This window comes from Podarcis pityusensis (genome assembly GCF_964106645.2).
Source record: "Podarcis pityusensis genome assembly, chromosome: 2".
NCBI lineage: Eukaryota > Metazoa > Chordata > Lepidosauria > Squamata > Lacertidae > Podarcis > Podarcis pityusensis.
In genome coordinates this window covers 33,585,794-33,613,180 of record NC_138029.1, presented here as the reverse complement: position 1 = coordinate 33,613,180, position 27,387 = coordinate 33,585,794, and the positions used below count along the sequence as shown (strand labels likewise).

At 47.4% G+C, this 27,387-nt stretch overlaps 1 protein-coding gene across 1 annotated transcript; it reads left to right on the top strand.

Annotated features, from left to right (window-relative positions):
* Nucleotides 1-619: 619 nt before the first annotated feature.
* Nucleotides 620-25,968, top strand: MYCBPAP (MYCBP associated protein). The gene is made up of 19 exons (XM_080993682.1): nt 620-800; nt 2,810-2,937; nt 3,262-3,436; nt 3,600-3,706; nt 6,161-6,341; nt 6,843-6,958; nt 8,149-8,299; nt 9,598-9,713; nt 9,904-10,031; nt 11,527-11,632; nt 13,385-13,574; nt 15,020-15,207; nt 16,537-16,683; nt 17,880-18,200; nt 19,221-19,342; nt 20,492-20,607; nt 22,333-22,445; nt 22,689-22,871; nt 25,809-25,968. The coding sequence occupies exons 1-19, from the start codon at nt 752-754 to the stop codon at nt 25,908-25,910; spliced, it is 2,739 nt and encodes a 912-aa protein (XP_080849808.1). The 5' UTR covers nt 620-751; the 3' UTR covers nt 25,911-25,968.
* The last annotated feature ends 1,419 nt before the right edge of the window (nt 25,969-27,387 follow it).

The following is a 27,387-nucleotide window of genomic DNA, read 5'->3' as shown; positions in this document are numbered from 1 at the left end:
TGTCTTCTAAAAGTCTGGTAATTATTTTTCTCATTGACATCTGGTTGGGGAGGAGGAGGCTGCGCATCAAAAACAGCAGCAGCAGAAAAGAGAAGGTGGCGTCTGGTGTTTAGCACAAGGTCTGAACTCGCTCCGGGATGACTGTGGGCAGGATTCATGCGCTACAGGGGTTAGACTAGATGAGACTTGGGGGTCCCTTCCAACGCTATGATTCACAAATGAACCAGGAAGGCAAGCAGGGAGCCACTACTTAGCAGGCATTGCCGCGCAACACAGCGGGTGCTTTTTCCTTGGAGCCTATGCAGCAAAGCGCGTCTCAGAGCAGCTCAACGCGCTTCCACAGCTGATCTGCAAAACCTGCTCAGCGAGGCACGCGCGGCGCGACTCGCCGCACGCGCGCCCCACCTATTGCCACGGGGTTTTGCACGGCTGCGCCGGCGCGCGCCGAACACTGAGCCCGTGCGCCGAGCCTTGCGCATGCGTCCGGGGACCCGGGCTTTCCTTCCTCTCCCGCACCCTTCCATCGGCGTGTGTGGGCGTGGTTCTCCGCTGCCTAATTGGTCCCCCCCCGAGCCCCGCCTGGGGGGGAGGAGAGAGGGGAGGAGCTGCCGCCGCCGCCGCCAGCCGGGCTGTTGGAGGAAAAGTCGTTGCCGTGGAGACGGGAACGCTGCGGGCGGCGCGCGCGCGCCTGCTTTTGCGGGGAAAGTAGCGGTTCCCGCGGGTAGCGAGAGCTGGAGGGAGCCTGGGCATAATGAACAAGCCGGGAAAGAAGGACTCGCGCACCAGTAAAACGCCCCCCGGTAGGAAAGGGAATAATAATAATAATAACAATACTCAGCCCATCTGGCTGGGTTTCCCAGCCGCCTTGGGAAGGAAGCCGCCTTGCATTAAGCTCGTCATGGAGAGAGCATTTAATTTAAAAACAAAAACAAAAGGTGCCCACAGGAGGAGCTTGCAGGGCGCTCTAGAGCCATTTTTCATACCACGGCGAAGGATGGAGGCAGGGGTGCGAAACTTGAATAAAATAGGGAGGTGGCGGGGCAGGTAAGCCCCACCCTGCATAATCGATCACATAACATGGCGCGCGCACACCATTTGGCAGTGCCCATCAACTTTGCCGGGGTGGGGGGCTCGGCCCCTTCAAATATTTTATTGGGGGCCTCGAAGTTGGATTCTGTGGGACGGAGGGGATGGGGCATGGGGGCTTATAGCTGGTATTTTACCCTCTAAGAGACTGGTATTGAACGTTTAGGAACTTCCGTCTCTGATCTTAGAAGTTGCATACAGTGGTACCTCGGGTTACATACGCTTCAGGTTACAGACTCCACTAACCCAGAAATAGTACCTCGGGTTAAGAACTTTGCTTCAGGATGAGAACAGAAATCGTGCTCCGTGCAGTGTGGTAGCAGCAGCAGGCCCCATTAGCTAAAGTGGTGCTTCAGGTTAAGAACAGTTTCAGGTTAAGAACAGACCTCCGGAATGAATTAAGTTCTTAACCCGAGGTCCCACTGTATTCAAGCAACATAGGAAGTTAGTTGCCTTCCCGTTGTTGACCCGTAATGACTGGCAGTCAGGGGTGCAAACAGCTGAACTTGGAGTTGCCAGGGATTGAACCTGGGCCTTATGCACTATAACCTTCATTATCGTTGCACTTTTCTATAAGTTCTACAAGTTCCAGGATTAAGTGTTTGCTCAAACTAAGCCCCTTTCAGCTGAGGCATATCCTGGCAAAAGCTCCAGAGATCTCAGTCCTGGGATCACCATCTTCACAGAGGCAGGAAGTGGCAACAAAAGGGTGGTAGAGTCAAGCACAGTAAGAGAACAGGGTGCTGATTCTCCTGTGAGAGATCTTAACCGGGGTGTGTGTCTGCAAAGTGACTGTGGGGCCATCATTCAGTGGCCTTTCAGTTGGCGGTTACAGTAATTTCTGACAGTAGAAAGAAAGTCCTTCTGCACTTTGTGTGGAATTAATTTACAGAATTCGCTGCCACAAGAAGTGGCAATGATCACTGGCTTGGTTGGCTTTAAAAGGGGAGTAAACCAATGTGCAGAGGATAGGTCTGTGGCAGAAGTGTGTGGCTTCCATCAGGTCTCTGTGTAGAAAGAGATGTACTTCTTTAATAAGGCATAAACTTTCCTGTAAGGAAGCACAGAAATTCAGTGCTTAAATGTGTCATATGGTACATGTTTTTGTACAGGAGAGCTGCAAAAAGCATGGCGGGTTGACACAAGGAACCCCTTCTTTTCTGTGATTGTCCTGAGATGTTGGAATGCTTTGCCCTAGGAAATGCGGCTGGATATGAATCCGTGGATTAAATTACCTGCCTTGTTTTGAAGCTATAAGCCATAGTTTCTGGGTTTGTCCATAACAGGAAGCTGCTGGTTAAGTGCTGGGTCCTGGTTTGTTCCAGGCATAGGCAAATTCCAGCCCTCCAGATGTTTGGGACTACAATTCCCATCATCCCTGACCACTTGTCCTGTTAGCTAGGGATGATGGGAATTGTAGTTCCAAACATCTGGAGGGTGGAGTTTGCTTATGCCTGGTTCAGCTGCTCATGCAAAGGGAGAATTGAAGTGGCCAGGAAGAGTCTTGCAACATCCCACATACAACTCATGCATATTCTTGTCTTGTTGGGTAGGAGTGTGACCTGTATCTGGATTGAAGCCAGAATGTTGTATGATTCCAATATACACTAGGGATGGAGCAATGCTTTTTCTTTGCCCTGCGATTCTACCAAACTTTAAACAATGTTTTCAAATTGATGAGTGAAATGGAATTTTTGTAGAAAATGAAGGAATTGTGTTTCAGAAAAGAAGAGGCAAAAAACATATGAGCAGCCTTCCTCTCCGGTTCAAGAAGAGCCGGAACCTGTGAGCTGTGTATTGCAAGGAGATGAGATCCAGGCTCTAGCCATCAAGTTGGAAGACTTGGAAAAGGTGGGTATAGGATGTCAGCAGTCTTGGTGGAAGGCTAGGGTAGCTTCCTAGTGGTGCAGGAATCAAACTGTTAGCACATTAGTGAAGCCAAGCAGGGTCTGGTGTGGTTTTGAATTGGATGCAGAACTGTGTGTTGAGATTCTTGCATTGCATGGTGTTGGACTACAATACCCTAAGGTCCTTTCCAACTCTACAATTCCTTCTTTGTTTTTCTCTCCTAAGAATTTCTTTTACCACCTGAACGTGTAAAAATGTTGCCATGGATCCCAGTTTCATGTTTCACTCTAGTGATCATTTCATTGGGGCTGTGTTTTGTTTCGGTAGCTCCGTACTGCACAACTGCCTCAAGAAGAGAAAGAGAAAGAGAAAGAGAAAATTCCTGTGACCAAGAAGTACCTCATTCGCAAATCCAAGCCCCAAGAAGTTGGGAAGAAGGCATATTTCCTGGTTGCTTATCCAACTACTTCAGATGAAACCAAGAAATCACTGCAATATTCTGGTATAGTCAATCTTCAGTTTTTATTCCAGAGTGACCTATGCTAGTTATTGGAAATTCCTGAGTAGTTGTTGGAAGTTTTGGCTTTTTTAAAAAAATATTTCTGAGGTTTGACCTATACAATGGGTCTGATCTATGATTTATTGTTTTGCTGTCTTTGTTGTAGGTCTAGAAGAACCGGTTGTTGATAATTTTGGATATATCCTCCCCCATAGCATATTAGGAACTCTCCAGGAATTCAAGCAAGAAGCTACAAAAAGAGGACAGGATCAGGTTGGTTTCAGCTGATGTATGTAGTATTATTTTGCGGGTTGATTGAGCAGGCATCCCTCAAGGACCTTTTTATGCCAGCAGAACCATGTAGCTGTTTAAACTTTCTAAGCCTGCCATTTTACTGGTGATTTTGTCTGACTTCCTCCGTTATATATAGAGAGAGACAGACAGACAGACCTACTTTTATCCAATGCAGCACTAAGTAAGCATCTCATCAGAGCAAAGATATATGCTTTTGGAACAGGACGTTCTCATTCTGTCCCATGTGTCTCACACCTTCCTCAAATCTGCTCTGGAGGGTTAGGGGGAACCTCCAGAACAGATTTAGAGGTTGAATAGGAGGGTGGGGAGTCCTGTAAAGGGACCCCTGACCATTAGGTCCAGCCGTGGCCGACTCTGGGGTTGCGGTGCTCATCTCACTTTATTGGCTGAGGGAGCCAGTGTACAGCTTCTGGGTCATGTGGCCAGCATGACTAAGCCGCTTCTGGCGAACCAGAGCAGCGCACGGAAACGCCGTTTACCTTCCCGCCGGAGCGGTACCTATTTATCTACTTGCACTTTGAGGTGCTTTCGTACTGCTAGGTTGGCAGGAGCAGGGACCGAGTAATGGGAGCTCACCTCGTCGCGGTGATTCGAACCGCCAACTTTCTGATCGGCAAGTCCTAGGCTCTGTGGTTTAACCCACAGCGCCACCCGGGTCCCTACCAAGTTCTTAGGAGCTTTCTATTCTGGTTTGGCTCTTGTGTGTCCTTTGGCTGGTGCCAGCCTCCATTTCATTGTGGTATCTCCCTGTTCTCCATTCACGTGATCTGTGAATTCTGACCCTCTGGGAGCTATACATTCAGGATGCATCAGGAGAGCTCACCCTGTCGCGGGGATTCGAATCGCCGACCATCTGATTGGCAAGCCCTAGGCTCTGTGGTTTAACCCACAGCGCCACTCACATCCCGGGGAGTCCTGTTACACAAGCTTAAAACCTAGCACAGATGGGACACTTTTAGATTGGATACAAGTCATGAATACCTTTGTGCATGCCCAGAACAGAAAAAAGGCAGGGGAAGGACTCATTGAGGTGAGCCACATCACTCACCTACTGCTGCTCCAGATACATTCCATCAGGCTTTGCCCGCTGGTGCAGATGATGAGTGGCAGAATGGCAATGATGGTAGAGAATGGGACTCTTAATCTCAGGGTCGTGGGTTTGAACCCCACATTGGGTAAAAGATTCCTGCATTGCAGGGGGTTAGACTGGATCCTCCTTGTGGTCCCTTACAATTCTATAATTTTTTTATTTAAAAAATAATAATTAAAAATTTCTTAGATGATGATGATAATAATTTATTTGTACCCCGCCCATCTGGCTGGGTTTCGCCAGCTACTCTGGGCGGCTTCCAACAAAGATTTAAAATGCATTAAAATGTCACACATTAAAAACTTCCCTAAAGAGGGCTGCCTTCAGATGTCTTCTAAATGTCAGGTAGTTGTTTATCTCTTTGACATCTGGTGGGAGGGCATTGTCTCTCTTTTCAAGTTGTGTTTTCTGCAGATCAGTTACATTTGTTGTGAGACATTAGTGTTGCATGCAGTATTAGGTTGGGAAGGAAAGAAGGGGAGGGGGGAATGGTGGGTGGGGTGGGGTGGCAATGCGTCTATTCTTCTGCTCAGTGTATGTGTGGGGTTTCATGTGAGCGTCACTTGTGCGGGTTCTCTTTCTATTTGCTTGTTCGATTTCCTTGGTGGAGAGAGGTTGGGGGCGGTCTAGGGTGCGGTTGGTTGCCTTTGGTTGGCTGTAGTGAGATTTGTTTAGTTGTGTGAGATGGTGGGTTTTTGGGTCAGGTTAACCATATTGATTTGTTTGCTGTCAGCGGATTCTTGTTGTTGTCTTCCTGGGCTATGTACGTGATAAAGGGGAACTATACCAGGATGAAGGTCAACTTTACAATTCTATGATTGTGACTGAAAAATCTGGGCTATAACAGGCCCAATAAAGATCCAGGAACATCTGGATGCGGCCAACCTGTTTGCAATATAAGGCTTCTGTCTGGAATTGCCTGGAGTTATGTATTAATTAGTGATAAAGTTTGCAGTCACACAAACTTTTAATGTGACAAATAAATAGTGGGTGCATTGCATGAGGTCTGTATCTTGCCTATTTGAGGATTGTTGTTTTTTCACTGTTGTGCCCTATACAGTGGTACCTCGGGTTACAGACGCTTCAGGTTACAGACTCCGCTAACCCAGAAATAGTACCTTGGGTTAAGAACTTTGCTTCAGGATGAGAACAGAAATTGTGCGGCGGTGGCAGCAGAGGCCCCATTAGCTAAAGTGGTACCTCAGGTTAAGAACAGTTTCAGGTTAAGAACAGACCTCCAGAACAAATTAAGTTCTTAACCCAAGGTACCACTGTATGGGAATTAAAGCCTGCATCACTGTTTTTGTTTTTTCCTCCCCCAGGTAGCAAGACTAGTTCCTGATGAATTACTTCATGGAGCGTCAGTCCCACTTTTGGGGAGGTTCAGAGAGAAGCGCGAGGAAGAAAAGAAAAGCGCCCCGTCACCTTCGCAGCAGCACATGGCCCTTCAGAACTGGAACCGCAACATGATGCTCAGGAGGATGCAGCAGAAAAGGCTGTGTGGTAAATAAAATATTGCAGCAAGCGAGTTTCAGGCATTCCCAAATAAACCTAGATGCACCCATGTTAGTGATGGCGGCTGATGGCACTCACTCCAGTGCTGACAAGTGCCTTTTCTATCTTTGACTGGAGGGAAGGTTTTAAGTAAGGGAGACAGTGTGGTGTAGTGGGTAGAGGACTGGACTAGGAGCAAATTCCCACTCGGCCATCAAGCTCACTGGGTGTGACTTTTGGGGCCGGACACTTTCTGTCAGCCTAACCTACCTCACGGACTTGTTGTGAGGATAAAATTGAGAGTTGGGGAGGGGGGAAAGTAGAGATGTGCACGCCACCTTCTGAGCAACTTGGAGAAAAGGTGGGGTGTATATTCCGTAATTAATAATAAGTGATTGTAAGTGTGGAGCTATAACCCAGAGCATAGGGCACGTGCCATGTGGATTTCCTAGACCTCGGGACTGACCTACAGCACGAGAACAACTGTCTGCCTGTTTGTTTTGTTTTTAGAATGTCTCCACAAATCGGAAAGCAAGCTGCTGATGAACTTTGCAGAGAGTTACAGAAAAATCCAGGAACAGCGTACTCTAATTGACCGCAGCCTCCCTTTTCTGTACCTCGGAAAGGTGACTGTTCTTGATAGCTTACTTTGGGTGACGTTTGAGGAGACTTGTGACAAATTCCACGTCTGCGTAGTTTAGCGTGTTGTGCACACGCACCCTCGAAGTACAGTGGTACCTTGGATTACATACACTTCAGGTTACATACACTTCAGGTTACACATTCCGCTAACCCAAAAATAGTGCTTCAGGTTAAGAACTTTGCTTCAGGATGAGAACAGAAATCGGGCTCCGGCGGCACAGCAGTAGCAGGAGGTCCCATTAATTAAAGTGGTGCTTCAGGTTAAGAACAGTTTCAGGTTAAGAATGGACCTCTGGAACGAATTAAGTACTTAACCCAAGGTACCACTGTATTCGGGGGTGGGGGGTGGAATGCAAGTTAGTCAGCTGGGCTTGAACCATTGCTCCAAATGCATCCCCGCAAATGGTAAGATTAAGGTGTTGAATACGGATGTCGAAGGCAAATGTTTAGCTGTAGCAAACCTTTGCAGCAGCACGTGTGATTTCTCTGGAGCAAGGCAAACTATGAGCCTTGGGTCAAATAGCCAGACTAAGGCAAACCGTGGCTTAGCTCACGGCAAGTGCAGCAGGGAGGAAGGAGAAAACAATACAGTCACAGCCTCCTCTCCAGGAACTTGCATGCTTGTACATTCATTCAAAGTCATGGTTTGGCTCAGCTTTGCATGAGAACTTTGTTGTTACTTCTTAGCTTCAGAACGGTAAGATCGGCAGATGGGAAAGGCACAAGAACTCTGCAGTATTTTCTGTAACATAAACATAAATAATTAACATTCAGTCAACATTTTATTTCTGTTTCAACATGCAAACATTAAGTCACCATTTAGTTGTTTTTAATATCTACTTCATCAGATTTGTCATATGCCTTGGTGCCTTTTCACGTCACTGATTTTGAACTTTCGTTGGCTGTGTTGCTTTGAGTGATTTTTTAAAAAGTAAACTAGAAAATCAGGGTCATAAATACAGAGATAATATCAAAGCAGGGTTTGATGGAGAGTAATTACAGATAACAAGAAGAGGTCAGGAGGTCACTTTGGTCATCCTTAAACCGAGCAGCTCTTCATAATCCTGAGTCGTATCCTTACCTTGTGTTCTTATTTCCCCCGCGTTGCACCCACATTTTATCCTGTGTCGCAAAACCAAACCAAAGCTATGTGACCTTCTGCTTTCTTTCCTAGGGCTTCAATGTAGGGACTGAATTCTGGAACCAGCCTGTTCTCATTGGAGATGAGGTCAATGGACTGGCGGTGACAATGGGCCAAAGCGAGCTTGGCTTCCCAGAAGAAGTCACTCACATTGGCAAACCTCGCAGCATCTGGAAGGAGATGGGTGAGGCACCATGAGCCTATCGGGCTATCCGGGGGGGGGGGGCAGGTTGCCTAGAATGACTTCAAAGGGGTAGAGTCATTTCCTGTTCCTTTGCTGCAAATGTGATCTTGCAGTAATCCTTCATTTGGGCAGTGGCGCAGCATCCACCTGCGGCACTGTTTGCCGTTGGGCCCTAACAAGGACTACTGAGATGGTAAGTACGGAAAAAATTCTGAAGACCGCTTATCTGCATTGATAGAATGTCCCAACTATTCTCAGCCAGGATTAATATTAAGCAGGTGTGTACAGGCAACAGACTAGAGCAGGCATAGGAAACCTTTGGCCCTCCAGATGTTTTGGACTACAATTCCCAAAACATCTGGAGGGCCAAAGGTTGCCTATGCCTGGAATAGTGCAACTCGTACAGCACGTTGGATGACAAATATTCACACAGTTGTTCAAAAATAATTTTACACAATTTATCAAATATGTGCGAAAGAGACAGTTACTTACAAAGTGCCATGAAAACTTACAAACTACCGATACCTAAAATAAAGTGAACTTGCAATATCAGATTTTACTAGGTTCTTACAATTTCTTGACTCAGTTTTTCATTTTTTTTTTGTTTTTTAAATAAGTTCAAGAAGATTCAAGAAAAGGGTAAGTTCAACGTTGTTCCCGGTAGCTGTGAGGTGCTGATGAAGCAGCATATGAAGTAATAAATAAGACAGAGTGCCAGCGTTCTATCCCTGTTTCGCCCTAGTAGTCCAAGAAATTGTCTCTTTGGCGGATAGCACACTCCCTGAGCACAGTTTTCTGGGCTTCTTCAGTTGTCTTGTGCCATTGATGCGTCTACTAGTGCTAAATATCTTTAAAGAGACAATTTCTTGGCTTAAGCATACAAGACTGAATAGCCAACCCCAACAAATTGGCCCCACCGGGGGCGAAACAGCAGCCTCTCAACTGCATGGACTGCCCTCCCCCCAAAGTCTGAAAGCAAAACCCGAATGCTAGATTCCTGTAGAGGAAAATGATCGCAGCATGCTGTTAGGTGCCACCACATCTGAGTGCTTTCCCCCCATTGCTGATTATCTCATATGAGGTTGTGCAGGGAGGGGTTGTGTGTTTGTACCCAGAAAAGCCATAGAAATCTCCAAGCTGCTTGGGAGCTAGATTTTCTGTTCAGATCAGCTTGAATCAGTCAGAAACTGCTATAGCTAAGCTCGCAGCTTGGCATTCATGAGCACATTTTCTATTGAGAAACCTTAAAGCTCAGTGAGTGTATATATCTGTGGGTCACATTTGGGCGTTCCCCACAGGTACCAGACCTTCAAAATACCTCAGTTTCCATCGCACCTGGGAGAAGAGTCTCTTTCTGAAGCAGCGGCGAAACGAGTTAAAGGATATCTTAGAAAAGCTGGATTTTTACAACCCGGTATGGCGGCAATAATTTCAATGCGCAAGGCTGTTCATACAAGGCCAAAGTATAACTTCTCGGTAGCTTTCCCCTTGTTTGTAATGTAAATTGTGTTTGGATGTTCTGATTTTCCTTTTAAACAATAGAAACAAAGCCAACACAAATCACAGCACATTTTCTCTCCCTACCCCCTTTCCCTCGAGTTAAGGACCTGGATGGCCTGGAAGTTGTAAGCAAAAATCACCCATACACCAGTGTAACGGCAGAGAGTCTGTCCTCCTTAGCAGAAGAAGAAGAAGAAGAAGAAACTAGAGAATTTCCTGAAGAAAAACACTGGTTAGTAGTGTTTGGCTGAGGGCGGGTAGATGAGAGGCCTGGAACAAAGCCTGACTTTGTGAGGACAGCATGGTTTCTCCAAACCCGTACAGTGGTGCCTCGCAAGACGAAATTGATTCGTTCCGCAAGTTTTTTCTTCTTGCGAGTTTTTCGTCTTGCGATGCACAGTTTCCCATAGGAATGCATTGAAAATCAATTAATGCGTTCCTAGGGAAACCGCTTGCCAGGCTGGCGGTGCGGAGAAGGGCTTTTCTCCCCACCGCAAGCCTTCAGGACAGGTACGGGAACAGAGGGGAAGGCGCGCAGCGCTTTCCCTCTGTTCCCGGGGCTTGCGTGGGAGGAGGGTTTTTCCTCCCCACCGCCAACATTCAGAACAGCATTCTGAATGTTGGCGGTGGGAAGGAAAACCCTCCTCCCACCCCAAGTCTTCAGGAAAGCCATCCGATGCCGGGCGGCGGGAGAAGGTGTCCCCCCCCGCCCGGCATTGGAGCTTCGTTCTGATGCCGGGCGGGGGGGGGAGGAGGCGTTCCCCCCCCCCGCCCGGCATTGGAGCTTCGTTCCGATGCCGGGCGGCGGGAGGAGGCGTTCCCCCCCCCCCGGCATCGGAGCTTCGTTCCGATGCCGGGCGGGGGGGAGGAGGCGTTCCCCCCCCCCCGGCATCGGAGCTTCGTTCCGATGCCGGGCGGGGGGGAGGAGGCGTTCCCCCCCCCGGCACCGGAGCTTCGTTCCGATGCCGGGCGGCGGGAGGAGGCGTTCCCCCTCCCGCCCGGCATCGGAGCTTCGTTCCGATGCCGGGCGGGGGGGGGAGGAAGCGTTCCCCCCCCCGCCCGGCATCGGAGCTTCGTTTCGATGCCGGGCGGGGGGAGGAGGTCCGAGGACAGTGGGGAAGACGCGCTGCGCTTCCCCGCTGTCCCGGAGATTTCCCTATGGGCTTTCGTCTTGCGAAGCAAGCCCATAGGGAAATTCGTTTTGCGAAGCGCCTCCAAAACGGAAAACCCTTTCGTCTAGTGGGTTTTCCGTCTTGCGAGGCGTTCGTCTTGCGGGGTACCACTGTATTTCCCATAAAACATTCATTCTGGGGCAGCAGGTATTTGCAGGGCGGGGGAATTAGTGAGTGCAAGGGACCGCTTAACCTTTTCCCCACCCTCCAATTCTTCTATGCAACACCCTCCCCATTTTATTTTACTTTACCCATTCAGGCTCTGAAACCCAAAGTGAGTTGGGGCTTGGCTCTCCTCTTCTTCTGTTGATGACATGCCTTATATATCTCCATATTTGATTTAAAGTATGTACCCCTCCAGCAGTGGCCTGCACGCAACAATTCTTCATTTAAGAAAACTCTTTAAGTTAGTGAGTTTTTGGTCACTTTGGTTACCAAGAGAAGAAATTACCGATCGGAGACAAAAAAAATTGACTAAATCTTGCTGAGCTACATAATTGACCTTGAATGATTTTCATTTTCATCATTATTTTTTTTTTTTGCTGTATTTATTAGGGACCCATTAGCAAAGTACCCAGATGTGGTTTCAGCACCAGTGTTGGGCCCATCTCTGAAGTTCTGCGAACAACCGGCTCGCTGGATCAACACCACTTCTGAAGAGGTGGGGGGCTTGTCGTGGTTGGCATCCGTCTGTCTCGGGAGTGCGCCTTTGGGGGTGAAGTCAAACCGTTGGAAGGGAACTGCTGCCTCCTGCATTGTTCTTGCTGCGTTTGCAGTACCAAAGTGACCTCTCCAGGGTGCAAGCCCTGGGCAGTGTGGATGGAGATCCTGGGCTGCCCAGGCGGCAAGACCCCTCCCTCAGCCTCGCTGATGTGGTCCAAAGCAAAGGAAAGCAATACATTTGACACCGGCTTGGCTGCAGGAGTTGCCAGAGGAAGCGTAAAAGATGCCATCCAGCTGCCTTAAGGACTCCACTCTGGATTTGTGTCGGGCTTATTCCTTAGCCTTTTCTTCTCCCAAAGATGTCCCGCAAAGCAGTGAGCAGTTTACTCCCAAAGCCTTTCTCACGAATGAGTACAGTCTCAAGTCAGTGGAGGTTTAGGGTCAGAGTTTTCCTTCTCCTAGATCAGGGGTCAGCAAACTTTTTCAGCAGGGGGCTGGTCCACTGTCCCTCAGACCTTTTGGGGGGCCGGACTATATATTTTTTTTTGGGGGGGGGGGAATGAACGAATTCCTATGCCCCACAAATAATCCAGAGATGCATTTTAAATACAGTGGTACCTCAGGTTACATACGCTTCAGGTTACAGACTCCGCTAACCCAGAAATAGTAACTCGGGTTAAGAACTTTGCTTCAGGATGAGAACAGAAATCGTGCGCTGGCAGCGCAGCAGCAGCAGGAGGCCCCATTAGCTAAAGTGGTGCTTCAGGTTAAGAACAGTTTCAGGTGAAGAACGGACCTCCGGAACAAATTAAATACTTAACCCGAGGTACCACTGTAAAAGCACACATTCTACTTCTGTAAAAACACCACAAATAATCCAGAGATGCATTTTAAATAAAAGGACACATGTTTTTACTCATGTAAAAACATGCTGATTCCTGGACCGTCTGAGAAGGCGATTGGGCCGGATCTGGCCCCCGGTCCTTAGTTTGCCTACCCATGTCCTAGATGGGCTGCCTTTCCAGGTTGATGAGCCCCATCTGCCCCTCAATTCCCTCTACAGCACATGCAGAAACTGCCTTCTTGACCGTTGGACCCGCTGTTGGTCTCATTCACTCAATCCACCTGCCTTCGCATGCAGGAGATACAAGAAGTCCCTAACTCACCAAGGGTTTAAGACCCATCGGCTACCCTCACCTGGTCTAGCTGACCGGTTTAAGCTGTTTTCGGGCATGTGATCATTTGTTGCATGCTGACAGCTTCTAGGAGCCGGAGGTACAAGGGCAGGAAAGAGGTAGGCTAGGTTTTTAAAATCGTCCCCAAATCCATGCTGCCCTCCAGATATTAGGGGACTCCAACTCCCATCAGTCACAGCCCGCATGGCTAAGGGTGAGGGATGATGAGAGTTGTAGTGCACAATGTTTAAAGGGCACCTCGTTAGCCGCTCCTACTCTAGCCTTGTGTCTTGTTTCCATTCAGTTTGTAATCATGTAAGGGTACCTAATGATGCAACAAAAGCTGCCTTCCAAGGCAGATCCTTTCCATGTGCTTTGAAGAATGTTCAAAATGTTCATGGGTGTCACATTTTCTGGGTTTTTGTTTGCTGAAAGAGATGTAACAGAATCAGGAAGCAGCACTGGCTTTGGCCCTGAGCTGCTAAGGTTTTTTGGGGGGTAGGGAAGTGTGGTCATCCCAGGCAAACTTGACGATTTCTGGCATCCTTATGTTTTGTTTGCTTTCGGCCCAATAGGGTGAAGTTGGCATCGCTGCCCGGGTCACCTTTGAAATTCTAGTAGGTGAGAAAGCTGAATCTCTGCTCACTGTGAGCAATGACGGCACGGCTGCCATCTGGTATGATTGGCGAAGGCTGCCTCAACCCTTTAGCTTTCAAGAGAAAAAAAGGAAAGACATGCAGAATTTTTACTTCAACACCAGATCAGGTAGGTGATTCCTCCTCCTGTCCCCAGTCGACATTTGCAGCATCGATAAAAATGCCAAGTGCAGGCAGACAGGCAGGAGAACCTCCTTAGGAGGTTGAATTGAGCATAACAGTTCTGATCTCAAGAATAAGTTTGATCATCTTTGTGCCCTGGTGGTAGCTAGCAGGTCATCTTAGCTGCTTAAAGAGGAAGAGAGGCTGAGAGTGGAATTCAATGTTGTGATCTTATAGTCATTCCATCTGTGCAAACATGACTCCCCTACTTCCACTCCTCCCTGTGCACTGTTCTAGTGTTTCTCCTAACCCACCCAGAGCTAATTTCTGGGAGTGCAAGAAGGGCAGGGGAAAGCCACAATGTGCAAATGGAAGTCCTTGCACGGGGCTTCTGACTGTGCTTGTTAGGTGACTCCTGCCCTCCACCCATTCTATTTGCATGTGGTACTTCTGCGGCCGGGACGCGGGTGGCGCTGTGGGTTAAACCACAGGTCGGTGGTTTGAATCCCCGCGATGGGGTGAGCTCCTGTTGCTCAGTCCCTGCTCCTGCCAACCTAGCAGTCCGAAAGCACATCAAAGTGCAAGTAGATAAATAGGTACCGCTCTGGCGGGAAGGTAAATGGCGTTTCCGTGCGCTGCTCTGGTTCGCCAGAAGTGGCTTAGTCATGCTGGCCACATGACCCGGAAGCTGTACGCCGGCTCCCTCGGCCAATAAAGCGAGATGAGCGCCACAACCCAAGAGTCAGCCACGACTGGACCTAATGGTCAGGGGTCCCTTTACCTTTACTTCTGTGGCCAGGCATTGAGGCAAAGGGGATCCTCCTGGCTGCCAAATGAAGAAAAGCTGTTGGAGGTTGCAGAGTCACATGGGTGTGCTTCAACCAGATGGTTAGGATACTGACCATTTGTGCCTAGAGCCTGGTGTCAAAAGTTTGCAGTTGGTTGGATGTGTTTTGTCCAAGGCCAGGTCATTATGCACTGACTAAAGCGATTCTGCTGAACTCTGCCTAATACGTCCCGGTCCAAGGAGCATGATATGTATAAGACAAAATTAAGAGGAAGGCTGACACCAGAGGATGAAGATTATATGCAGTATCCTGGCAAAAGGCCACCTAATAAACTGAAATCACTGTCTTCCTTCTATTCCTCCTTGGGCCATTTCGCACACTACACAACGACAAAGGCACACTTAGCGGCGCCTCTACATGAAATAGGGGGCTGTGGCCATCCTACATGTGCTTGTATAATTCACACTGTGGCAAACACATGTTTTTTGCAAGCCCGTGTTACACCCTTGCAAAAGCCTTGAGGACTCTTGCTTGTTGCTAGATGGGGGATATGAATCTGAAGATATGTGAATGAAAACTAAAGCAATGTGTCAAGTGGCTGTCAGAGGAGTTTCCTTGCCAGTGGAAACTGCAATACATCCCTGTTCCCTTCTGTTCCTGTTAGGCGTTATCCTACCTAGAGAAACCAGGAAGTTTTCTTTCATCTTCAAGGCGATTAATGCAGGCATCTTCACAGAATCCTGGGAGTTTGGCACTCGTCCTGTGTTGTTAGGAGGTGCTATGTTGCAAGTGACCCTGTGGGGAATTGCTGTGTATGAAGATATATCAGCTGATCTCAGGAACGAGATAGAGGTAATCAAACAGGGGTTACGAACATTGTGGGTTATCGGGTGCTCTAAGGTTAGATGTCTTTTGTGAGATGAGTAGGCTTGAGCACACATTCTGTTTGCCCACGAGGAAAGATACCTTCCTTGTCATGGTCACACAGATGAAAGAATGCCATCGGGGATTTCCTTAGAGCAGGGTTGGTTAGCCTGTGACCCTCCAGGTGTTGCTGGAAACTACGGCTCCCATCATTCCTGACCATTGGCCATATTGGCTGGTCCTGAGGGAAGTTGAGTCCATCACCACCAAGTCCTTCACTGTCACTGAAAGATTCAGGACTATGCCTCTCTTCCGTAGTGTACAGTTTGCATGCAAGCCTGCAGTTCTCACGTGTTACCCTGGATCTTTTGACATTAAGACTTGATTGCGCTCCAGATTTTGGCACCCCCAGAGTTAAAAAAAGCACACTTTATTGTATCGGGGGAGAGTGAAGGGCTGGGCTTGCCTGATGGGCTTGCCAGAGAGGAAGGGGTCTTCAGCTCTTGTCTCTTCAGTATCCAAAAGCTTCCTGGTTGCTGAAGTGAAAAGCATCAACTTTTGCCCAACTTGGGCTTAAAAATTAAAAACAAGAACAAAGACTTCCAATCCTGTCAGGAAAGGTTTGTCCTCAATCTCTTGAGAAGTGGTTTCTAAAAATACATCTTCATTCTGCCCTCCAGTTTCGTGGGGGAGAAATAGATCAAGCTATCTTTGGGGCTTTTCTGGAAGGAACCTCAGACCATTGAAACTTCTTGATTAGTTAAGGTGTGGAGGTAGGAGCAGCAAGGAAGGAGTGACATTTTAGGTGATCTTATCTTGGCTTAACACTCCCAGGAGGAGATTACATTTACAAGTGATAAGAGAAGGTGGCAAAGATCTGCAGTGAAGGGGACAGTGATCAACTGGCTCAGCATGAGCAGTTGCAACTTAGCTTGCTGGTGTTCCTTGGCTGACTATAATGGACCGTTCCCTTTTTGCCTCTCCAGGCCAAAGCAGAACTTCCAGCCAGGACCAGGGAGACCAGAGTTTAAACCTCCACTCATTCATGAAGCCCATTAGGTGACCTTGGGCCACTCACACTTTTACAGTGACATTGTGAGGCTGGCTGGGCAGAGATGCTGAAATAGAAGGGAGGGAGAGAAACAGTCTCCCCATAGCCCTTGTTCATCTGGGCAGTGGCAGAGGGCAGAGTTTCCTTCCTCTTTCCTTCTGCCGCCCTGAGGCGACATTGCATGTTTATGTATTTATCTCTCCGTGTTCCTCAGCAACAGGAATGTGCATACCCAAACTTCCATGTGCTTTTCTTGGAAATCGCAGGAAGAGCTAGAAGCCCGGGAAGTTGCTGTCATAGTGGAAGAGAATCTGAAGGACCTGCTTGATCGAATCCGTGTGCCAGAGCGACCACGGTCTCCTCACGATGCGTATGTCACAGAGGAAGAGCTATTCCACAGAATGAACCCAGAGGTATCTTTCTGCTTTGGAGTGAGAGGGTGCTGTTGGTTTTTTATGGGTCAGGATGTCAGGAATCAGCTTTAGGGTTCATGCGCTGCACTCCTGTCTCTATTTAGAAGTGTGTGCCACAGAGTTACATGGTACTTACTCCTATCTAAGTGTATACAGGACTGTTGGCTTAGTCACTGAGGCCTGGAGGACGGGGCTCAATGTTACAGTGGTACCTCAGGTTACATACGCTTCAGGTTAATGACTCCGCTATCCCAGAAATAGTGCTTCAGGTTAAGAACTTTGCTTCAGGATGAGAACAGAAATCGTGCTGTGACGGCGCGGGGCAGCAGGAGGCCCCATCAGCTAAAGTGGTGCTTTTGGTTAAGAACAGTTTCAGGTTAACTACGGACCTCCGGAACGAATTAAGTACTTAACCTGAGGTACCACTGTACTTTAAAAACTGAGACTGACTGACTTTTCACAACATTCCTTATTGAGGAACATTTGTATTTCTGTTGCCTAATGGCTAGAAGGAAGAGTTTTGAACTTTGAAGGGATTGTGGACTTTAGTGACACAGTCCCCCTCCCCTAAGAGGAGCTGTAGCTGCTGTTTCCAGAACTTAGCCAGCATACTCTCAGTCTGTTAATCATGAGAATCTTAAATCTCGGGGTTATGCTTTCGAGCCCCACGTTGGGCAAAAGATTCCTGCATCACAAGGGGTCCCTTCCAGCTCTACAATTCTGTGATTCTATACTGCTCCTGTCAGGTGATTTCAGGGAAGAAGCTAGGCCAAGATGTTGTTTAACAAAGGAACAGCTTTATTGTAAGAGAACATGATTCATTGCCACAGAGCCACCTATAGTTGAAGCAGCAATCGTTAACTCTACATCACAACTCCCATGGCAGATCTGGGAGCCATTTTTTATTTATTTATATTGGGCTGGCATATCAAGTTCTATCCTAAAATGGGATTTCTACATCATGGAATCTATCGGAATCTGTTTAAGTATGTTAATATCATAGTGTATTTAATCCTTCCTTACTGTCCTTATCTTCTGAATACCAGTTGTTGGGCCTTGCAAGTAGGGAAGGTGCTCTTGTTTTGGGGTCCTGCTTGTTGGGGTTCCCACGAGCATCTGGTTGGCTACGGTGAGAAGAGAGTGATGGACCAGAGGGGCTTTTCTTATGTTCTTCCCTTATCTTCTCTCGCTTTCAGTTGTACTACCAGCACCAAGTGGTAAAGGAGCTATATGAGCTGTGGAATAAACTCATGAATCCTCCTCCATACGAGGAGGAGATGAGGAAAAGCATCACTACCCAAGAAGAAGCCTCTCTACCCAAGAGTGGTGGGGAGTCTCGGCAGAAGAGTCCTGACGAATTGCCCCGTAAGAGTGTGTCCCCAGATGATTCTTCGGTGAGGAAGTCCATGGTGGAGGAGCTGGCCGGCGAGCTGAGTAGGTCTGATGTGGAGGACGTCAACCGAATGGAGGACATCAACCGAGTGGAGTGGAATCTGTCCATCTTTGATTTCAAACAGGTGCTTGATTCGGGTGTTCCTTACTTCTCCTGGCTCTGCCCTGTTCCTAGAAAGCCTCGGCCTTGTTATCAACATATCCAAACTTTTCGTTTATTGAAGGCAGCTAGATTGAAAGAAGAATCAGTGTCTAGGACTTGAGACACTGGAATGTGGTGTGTACAAACATGCTGTCTTAAGATGCTTGCACGAATAACCCCGGAAGAGCAATGCATCGTTAGTTCTATTTCCCAGTGATTGTCTTTATTTTCCAAGCCAGCTTCCAGAGATCCAGCCCGCTTCCAGAGATCCAGCCCACTTCCAATGCTATTATCTTCATTAGAAACTCAAATGCAAATATGGCTTTTCATATGTTTAGTCCCATGTCATTTTTTTAAGGTGGATGCCAAAAGGGAGAATCCCTGTATCCAGCAAATGCAGATCTTGTGGTTCAGTCATTCAGTAAAGGGATGCGGGTGGTGCTGTGGTCTAAACCACTGAGTCTCTTGGGCTTGCTGATCAGAAGGTTGGTGGTTCGAATCCCTGCAACGGGGTTAGCTCCCATTGCTCTGTCCTAGCTCCTGCCAACCTGGCAGTTCAAAAGCACGCCACTGCAAGTAGATCAGTACCGCTGTGGCGGGAAGGTAAACGGCCTTTCTGTGCGCTCTGATTTCCGTCACGTTGTTCTGTTTCACCAGAAGTGGATTAGTCATGCTGGCCACATGACCCGGAAAGCTGTCTGTGGACAAACGCCAGCTCCCTCGGCCTGAAAGCGAGATGAGCGCTGCAACCCCATAGTCACCTTTAACTGGACTTGACCATCCAGGGGTCCTTTCCCTTGGACAGGGGAGTGTTGGAGGTGTGGAAGCATTACAAGGCTGAGACCAGCTATTAACTTTCACAGAGGCTGCTAGAGGTGGGGCAGCTCTTTTGCCCAAATTTTTCATTCTACCGGGCATGGTGATCTTGGTCTGGCCGTGGATAGCCAGGAACATTTGGTGTTACTAAACCGAGAAATGTTGGCTGTGATTTCTCTCTTGTTAGACTTTGCTGACAATCCCCGAGGAAGAGGAACGAGAAGCTGCCCTGGCCCAGCTCAATAAAGCAGCCTTGGAGCTTTGTTATCCACCAGTGATGCCTCAGACAGATCTCCTTTACCAAATATGGTATGTTGTGGGTGCTTGCAAAGCAGGGATGGGGGACCCTGTGGCTCTTGATATGTTGCTGAAATCCAACTCCCATCAACCCCAACTAGCATGGCCAGTGGCAAGGGAGAAGGGGAGCTGGAGTTCAGCAACATCTGGAAGGTCAAAGGCTCCCCACAACTGCTGTAAAGGATTGATTTTGTCCACCAGACACCTTACGCTAGCTGACTGGTAACATTGTCAGCCAAATTAGAATTGATCAGGGGTCTGGAAACCAAGCCATATGAGGAACGGTTGAAGGAGCTGGGTATGTTTAGCTGGAAAAGAGGAGACTGAGAGGAGATACGATAGCCATCTTCAAATATCTCAAGGACTGTCACACGGAAGAGGGAACAAGCTTGGGAGGGTAGGACATGAACCAATGGACATGAACCAATGGCTTCAAGTTACAAGAAAGGAGATTCCAACTAAACATAAGAACTTTCTGACAGTAAGAGCTGCTCTACAATGGAACGTTCTCCTTGGACGTCTTTAAGCAGAGGTGGTACGACCATCTGCCATGGATGCTTTAGCTGAGATTCCTGCATTGCAGGGCGTTGGACTAGATGACCCATGGGGTCCCCCAATTCTACGATTCTGTTATCCCCTCCAGAAGCAAACCCAAATGCTATGTAGAGTAGAGAAGAAGCTGGGGCTCCCAACAGGTGGGTTGATCCATGTTAAGAGGAGGAAAGGTATTTTGGGGTGCTGGGTGGCTCACAGTTGTCTTCGTTCTTAAGCCAATTCTAGATGTAGTTGGGTTTGTTTATTTATTCCACAGTCCCTTCTTCCAAGGAGTTCAGGGAAGCATTGTATTGCTCTTCTCCTTCCTCCATTTCCCGCCCCTTGCAACAACCTTCTTGATTGGCCTGACAGATGGTGACTGGCCCCAGGTCATTGACTTGAGCTGGGTAGTTAGTTGGACCGAGCTGATGGTAGTTGGAATGTGACAACACTTGGAGCTTCCTTTTCCTGCCTTGTCGCGTTAACATGGGGCAGCTCCTGCTAGTTTCAGGCTGCCTTTGATTCTGAAGGTGGAGAAAAACCATTGAAAAACAGGTAGCAACATTCTATTGCTTTCTCAGGCCCCTCCTCCTCCTCAGACTTAAATTAGTTCCTTTTTCATTGCAGTTTCCAGTTGTGGCGTGAAGTGATTGATGGTCTGGTGAGCCGTTCGCTGGTGCTCAGGTCGCTGCTTGGTATGCCTGAGAAGGATACTTACGTAGAAATTGTTCCGGAGGAAGTAGGTGAGCTATTCTGTCAACGGAGATCTTTTTGTGGAGCTTGGCAGAATCTGGAGAGGCCAGGAGTGCAGCCTGCCAATCCAGCTATGTAGTTAATGACCTCGTCATGCTAGGATGGAATGCGAGTGGCACTGTGGTCTAATCCACTGAGCCTCTTGGGCTTGCTAATCAGAAGGTTGGCAGTTTGATTCCCCACAAACGTTGCTCTGTCCCAGCTCCTGTCAACCTAGCAGTTCGAAAGCATGGCAGTGCAAGTAGATAAACAGGTACTGGTGCGGCGGGAATGTAAATGGTGTTTCCATGCGCTCTGGCTTTAACCATCCAGGGCTCCTTCACCTTTTACCATGCTAGGTTGTCATGCCAGTGTTGTTGTTGTTGTCAATTTCATTTCTATGATGCTTTATATTTTTAAGAAAAACATCTCAGAGTGGTTTACAACCTACATCAAAACATCAAATGAAACAATCAAGGATAAAACATGGCTGAAGAAAGTAAAATATAAAGTATACATGGTGGAACGCTCTGCCTCATGAGACCAGGGCCCTGCAGGATCTGATTTCTTTCTGCAGGGCCTGTAAGACAGAGTTGTTCCGCCTGGCCTTTGGCTTGGAGCCAATTTGATTCCCTCCCTCTCTTTCTTTTTTCTTTTCCTTTCTCCTCCTGCGATGAGGCATGAGGCTACATTTTAATATTTTAACGTTTCAATATTTTAATGTTGTATTTTAATTTTGTTTTTAAGTTGTATTCATTCAACATGTTTTTATTATTGCTTGTTAGCCGCCCTGAGCCCGGCCTTGGCTGGGGAGGGCGGGGTGTGTGTGTATATATATATATCTATCTATATATATATCTATATATATATATATTAAGGTTACCAGATTTTTTTTTTAGTGGATCTGGGGACACTTTTCAATTTCAATGGATTTTGTATGGGGACTGTTCTGTAATGATTTTATTTTTTCTCCTTTTACTACACCCTATCTTCTATCTCTTCTATCAAAGCAATATTATAGTAAGTCCTATTTTTTTCCTGTGGCTCATGCTTCAAATCTTGCTTGCAAGTTCATCATACTATAATATTTCTTTAAATAATAATAATTATATTTCCCGTTCTTTTGACTAAGATCAAGTGTAGTATCTGTTCTTAAAAAACAGGTACTACACTTGATCTTAGTCAAAAGGCTGGGAAATATTATTATTTAAAGAAATATTATAGTATATATTATATTATACGGTATAGTATATATTCAAAGCAGCATAATTAACAGGAAGCTAAAAGTTTAGTATGAATGAGCAACCAAGTGGACTCTTGGAGAGGAGATTGCAGCTGTTTTGTTCCTCCCCAGTCGTTTTGCTGCTGAGCTAAGCTAAACTAAGCCATGGTTTGTTGTAGTGCATCATCTGAACTTGGGTTTAGCGTTCTCCAAACAAATCACAAGTAGGTCAGCTCAGCTCAGCAGCGAAACAACCAGGGAGGAGCAAAGCCTTTGCAGTCTCTGCTCCGGAAGCCTGCATGTTCGTGTGTTCATGCTAAGCCACGGTTTGGTTTAGGGTGATGTGCAAATGATGTTTGTTGAACAGGATCTCAGATGTTCCTGACTTTTCAGAGCTTGGTACTAGTTACCTGGCAAGAAAAGTAGATGACGGTGACCAGTGAAATAATGGAAAGTTGTCACTTCTAGTCTAAAGAGGGTTCAGTTTAGCAAAACTGCTGTGTTTTCTGCGCAGTTGAGGTGAAGCCAGTTACCGTGAAGACAGGGAAAGAGGACCGGAAACCTCAGAAAGAAGACAAGAAGGCTGCAAAGGAAAAAGACAAAGAAAAAGCGAAAGCGGCCAAAGAGGTACATAGCTGGACTCTTGTAAGATACGAAAGCTGGAAACGAAGGACTTGGTTCCAAGGAAGTATTTGAAAAGGATTTTAGAGCTTCTGAACAGAGCTGCCTCTTTGCTGTGAAAGGGCGGTTTCCTTCGGACATGCAACTTGCTGGGAAATACACATGAGAAGACGTTCATGTGACGTATGTCCTCAGCTTGCGCCGAGCTCTCTCTATAGTCTATATCATACCTGTGTTTTTTCTAAACAGGAACGTCCAAAAAGCACGAAAGCCAAATTGAAAGAAGAGAGAAAAGCAAGAGGTTCCACAAAGGAGACAAAGGAGTCTGTCTCTGCGTCACAGGAAGCTGCAGGGTCAGAGGCCCAAGAAGCTCACCAAGAACAAGTGGACCCAATCCTGCAGGAAAAGTACCACGAGAAACTTTATGTCGAAGTAAGTCGGTGTGCCCAGCGTTGTCACCTTTTGTCCATTTCCTTACTGCTTTAGCTAAAGTTCTGAACCCTGTTATTTGTAGGTATGTACTGTTAATGCGGGTGGCGCTGTGGGACGCGGGTGGCGCTGTGGGTAAAACCTCAGCGCCTAGGACTTGCCGATTGCATGGTCGGCGGTTTGAATCCCCGTGGCGGGGTGCGCTCCCGTTGCTCGGTCCCAGCGCCTGCCAACCTAGCAGTTCGAAAGCACCCCTGGGTGCAAGTAGATAAATAGGGACCGCTTACTAGCGGGAAGGTAAACGGTGTTTCCGTGTGCTCCGCTGGCTCGCCAGAGCAGCTTCGTCACACTGGCCACGTGACCCGGAAGTGTCTCCGGGCAGCGCTGGCCCCCGGCCTCTTAAGTGAGATGGGCGCACAACCCTAGAGTCGGACACGACTGGCCCGTACGGGCAGGGGTACCTTTACCTTTACCTTACTGTTAATGCGGGTGGCGCTGTGGTCTAAACCACAGAGCCTAGGGCTTGCTGATCAGAAGGTTGGCGGTTTGAATCCCTGCGACGGGGTTAGCTCCCAATGCTCGGTCCCAGCTCCTGCCAATCTAGCAGTTTGAAATTATGTCAAAGTGCAAGTAGATAAATAGGTACCACTCCGGTGGGAAGGTAAACGGTGTTTCCGTGTGCTGCTCTGATTCATCATGCTGGCCACAGGACCCGGAAAAACTATCTGTGGACAAACGCCGGCTTCCTCGGCCAGTAAAACGAGATGAGCGCTGCAATGCCAGAGTCCTCCACGACTGGACTTAACGGTCAGGGGTCCCTTTACCTTTACTGTTAAAACTAGTGGGCCTTGCTTCTGAACAAATGTGTCTAGGATGAGGCTGCTTGTCATCTTCTCCCAGTTGCTTTTTCATTTTGTGCCATCTTTTCAACATACGGCAATTGATGTCAGGCTTAGAACTTGCTGTGCATTTGTGACAGACAGGCAACTGTTTAATCCGGGCTCCTGAGATGAAAGTTAAAACTTCTCTATAATGAGTCCTTCATGCATGCATTGCTTTTGAAATGGGTACCTTCTCCGCAGGTTCAGAGTGACTTTTTCATTTGCTTCCTCAAGCTGATCTAGCAGAGTTATCTTCTGTGATAACACAAAGGACAGGCATTAGGGAGAAATAGTGTCTCCGGCAGTCCTGAAACATGAATCGATTCTCCCCACTGACTTCTTCTCAGTGCTCAGACTTGAGACTTGATAGACCGATGGAATAATTACACTTTTTGTCTCCTAGCAGCATAGGGCTAGGCAGCAAAGAAATTTGGGTAGGGCTGCTATTCTGGAATAAACTCAGCCAGAACCATAACTTTTTAATACAATCTATGGCCTTTTAAACTGGGGGGGAATTGTTTTTGTTTGTTTTTATATTCTAAATGAAGGGTGGTATAGAAATTTAATAATAAAAATACAGTCATACCTTGGATCCCGAACGCTCTGGAACTCAGATGTCTTGGCTCCTGAACGCCGCAAACCCGGAAGTAAGTGTTCCGGTTTGCAAACGTTCTTTGGAACCCAAACATCCGTGGGTTCTGATTGGCTGCAAGAGCTTGAGAGACTCCTGCCTGACATCCTGGAGAGCTGCCGCCGGTTGGTTTAGACAGAACTGAGCTAGATAAGCTAATGATCTGATAAGGCAGCTTCCTCTGTTCCTAAAATCCTATCCATGTCTACTGAGCCACACTTGAGTATGCAGTGGGCAAGTGTGCATTTCATGGCCATCTAATTCCTGCCACTTCTCACCCCTGATCTTAGCTTAGGAGGGCAGGCTAGACCAGCACCTGAGGGCCATTCGAGGATCTCCCAGGACAGCCAGCAGGCACGATAACCTGCCTTCAACCTCCACTAGCCAAAATGATATACGGGGTTGCATCTTCTTCAGCTGAGCAGGTCAAACACGAGAGAGAAAACATGGGACAGAGAGTACTTCCCAAAATTTTATGAAGCACTTAACCTGTTGAAATGACAATTCCGCCCTGCCTCTAAATGCACAGTCCTCTTTTGTACCTGTGTGAGGCAAGGTTTCAGCCTTTCCTCAGCCCACTGAAAAGAAAGATGGGCAGCAGGTTACAGCACAGTCCTAATGTCTGCTCCAAAGTCCTGTTGAATTCAGTGGGCCTTATTCCCAAGTTTGGTGAGGCTAGGACTACAGCTTTACATGTACCCCAAATAGTATATGTTTATATCATAGATAGGAAACTAAGGCCCAGGGGCCGGATCCGGCCCAATCGCCTTCTAAATCCAGCCCACGGATGGTCCGGGAATCAGCGTGTTTTTACATGACCAGAATGTGTCCTTTTATTTAAAATGCATCTCTGGGTTATTTGTGGGGCCTGCCTGGTGTTTTTACATGAGTAGAATGTATGCTTTTATTTAAAATGCATCTCTGGGTTATTTGTGGGGCATAGGAATTCCTTCATCCCCCCCCCCCGAAAAAATATAGTCCGGCCCCCCACAAGGTCTGTGGGACAGTAGACCGGCCCCCTGCTGAAAAAGTTTGCTGACCCCTGGTTTATATGTTTGTAGCTTCCTCAGCCATTACACTAATGGAACAAAGAGGCTTTAGGAGCTGTTGGGATTGCTCCAATTTGTCACTGATGATGGAATTCTGCAGCACTAATGTAGAGGGTTATCCTCAGTTGCAGTTGGTCATTAAGGCAGAGCATTCAGTGGGGCATACTTCTGAACAGACATGTACTGTACAGGGTTGCTCTGTTAAAGGCTGAAAAATGCCTCTCACACACACACACAGAATGTTTGTTATGGGATGCCTACACAGAAAAAAAACCACCTGAGAAAAACCATACTTGACTGTTTGTTCATGTGTACCTTTCTACTGGGACTTTGCTGTCCAGACTTTTGTCCTGAAAGTTTTTTTGACTCCTGTTCTTAGGTTTATGGACTGCTGGATTCAATGGTGAGCAGAATGCTTTCCCTCTTTGAAGTGCTGAAGAAGGATCCCTTAGAAAAGAAGAACAAGCCACCTTTTGTCTAAATACTACTGATTTCATAATGAAATGATAATAATAATAATAAACCCTGTTTATATATGCTGTGCCAGAGCAGTTTCCTTTTGTTTATAAAGCCGCCAATTGGTTAAATAGACATGAGGGCTAATCTGCACAATTAACTCTGCCACAGTTGGCTGGCACTACTCGTTTCTCTGTACTCTGCTGTGTATAGCCCTGTCGAAAATTTCGGGGTGTAGTTAAGGGCAATCTACAGTATGGCAAGGTTTTCAGACCAATGCTATGACTGGCTTCATACATTAACAACGACATGATTGACCCCAGGGGTAGATCATAACTTCTTCTTCTTCTTCTTCTTCTTCTTCTTCTTCTTCTTCTTCTTCTTCTTCTTCTTCTTCTTCTTCTTGTGATTCACCATCAAGTTCCCTCTTCCTCATGAAAACAGATTTCAGGCAGCTACTTCTATATGCATTGCAGAGCCCCGGATTATGATTGTTGGAGCCTGCAGAGCTCCATCAATGCTATAGTAGCCTGTTTACAGACAAGGGCTTTTCAGAAGCTTGGGAGTGGAATTGTTCAGCTATGGTGCTTCTCCCCCGCCCTGGCAAGGAAATGCCCCATCAAGCTGGTTTTGTAGTTCTTCAAGCAAAAGCCCTAAACTCATACCCACCAAGCAGCATGGCCAGCCCTCCTGTGATTGATGTACAAGGATCTGCTGAGGGCACGTCTTTGGTCGTCCCCATGGGACCACTAGCGATGAGCAGCCCTCTGGGAAATCTAGAAACTTAGTTGGTTACTGCCAACTTTGGACTACATCAACACGATGCAGAAATGTGGAATATAAATGCAATGAGTAAATGCTAACTTTTGAACGCTTGCAGGAGATGCTGTGCATTGATTTTTGCTGTACTGAAAACATTCATGGGTGAATGGGCCACTTATAGAGAAGAAATGCCTCTCCTATACCAAAGGCCCCCATTCCTCATTTCATCTAAAGACTGGGACTGGCACTATTGGCAACCTTATTGGCAACCCGGTACCTTATTGCGCCTGTAGCTCCTGTGCCAAGTGTGCATCCCATATCTCAAGCCACCTGCTAAATTGCCGATTTTGCAGCACTTCAGGCAGTATCTGGGTGAAAGCCCAAACTCAAAGTCCCAGCAGTTTTCCTGCTTGGATCAAGGCAGTTGGGAGGTCCCAACCTGGATTGTGCTGGACAAGCTTTTGCCTTTGTATGCTGTTAAGGAAACTCTGGCACCAAGTGTTCCAGATCCATTCGCTGAGATGACTGCCTCACCTTCCTTGCATTGGTCTTGCTGAGTCTTTACATCCGCTCTCCCTAGATGCTTGCTGTCCCCTGATCCTTTTAATGTGAGGTGCCAGGGATTGAGCCTGGGACTTCTCAGGTGCAAAAGTTGGAAGCATGGTCCTCCCCTCCCGAGTCAGTGAAGGGGAATTTGTGGCCCTCTGGAAGTTTGATAGACTCCAGTCCCCCTTCATCCC

Excerpts from the sequence above, each read along its gene's own strand:
- MYCBPAP (XM_080993682.1), top strand. The coding sequence starts at position 752 with ATGAACAAGCCGGGAAAGAAGGACTCGCGCACCAGTAAAACGCCCCCC. Across the intron at positions 2,938-3,261 it reads AGTTGGAAGACTTGGAAAAG|CTCCGTACTGCACAACTGCC; the intron begins GTGGGTATAGGA and ends TTGTTTCGGTAG. Across the intron at positions 15,208-16,536 it reads ATCTCAGGAACGAGATAGAG|GAAGAGCTAGAAGCCCGGGA; the intron begins GTAATCAAACAG and ends TGGAAATCGCAG.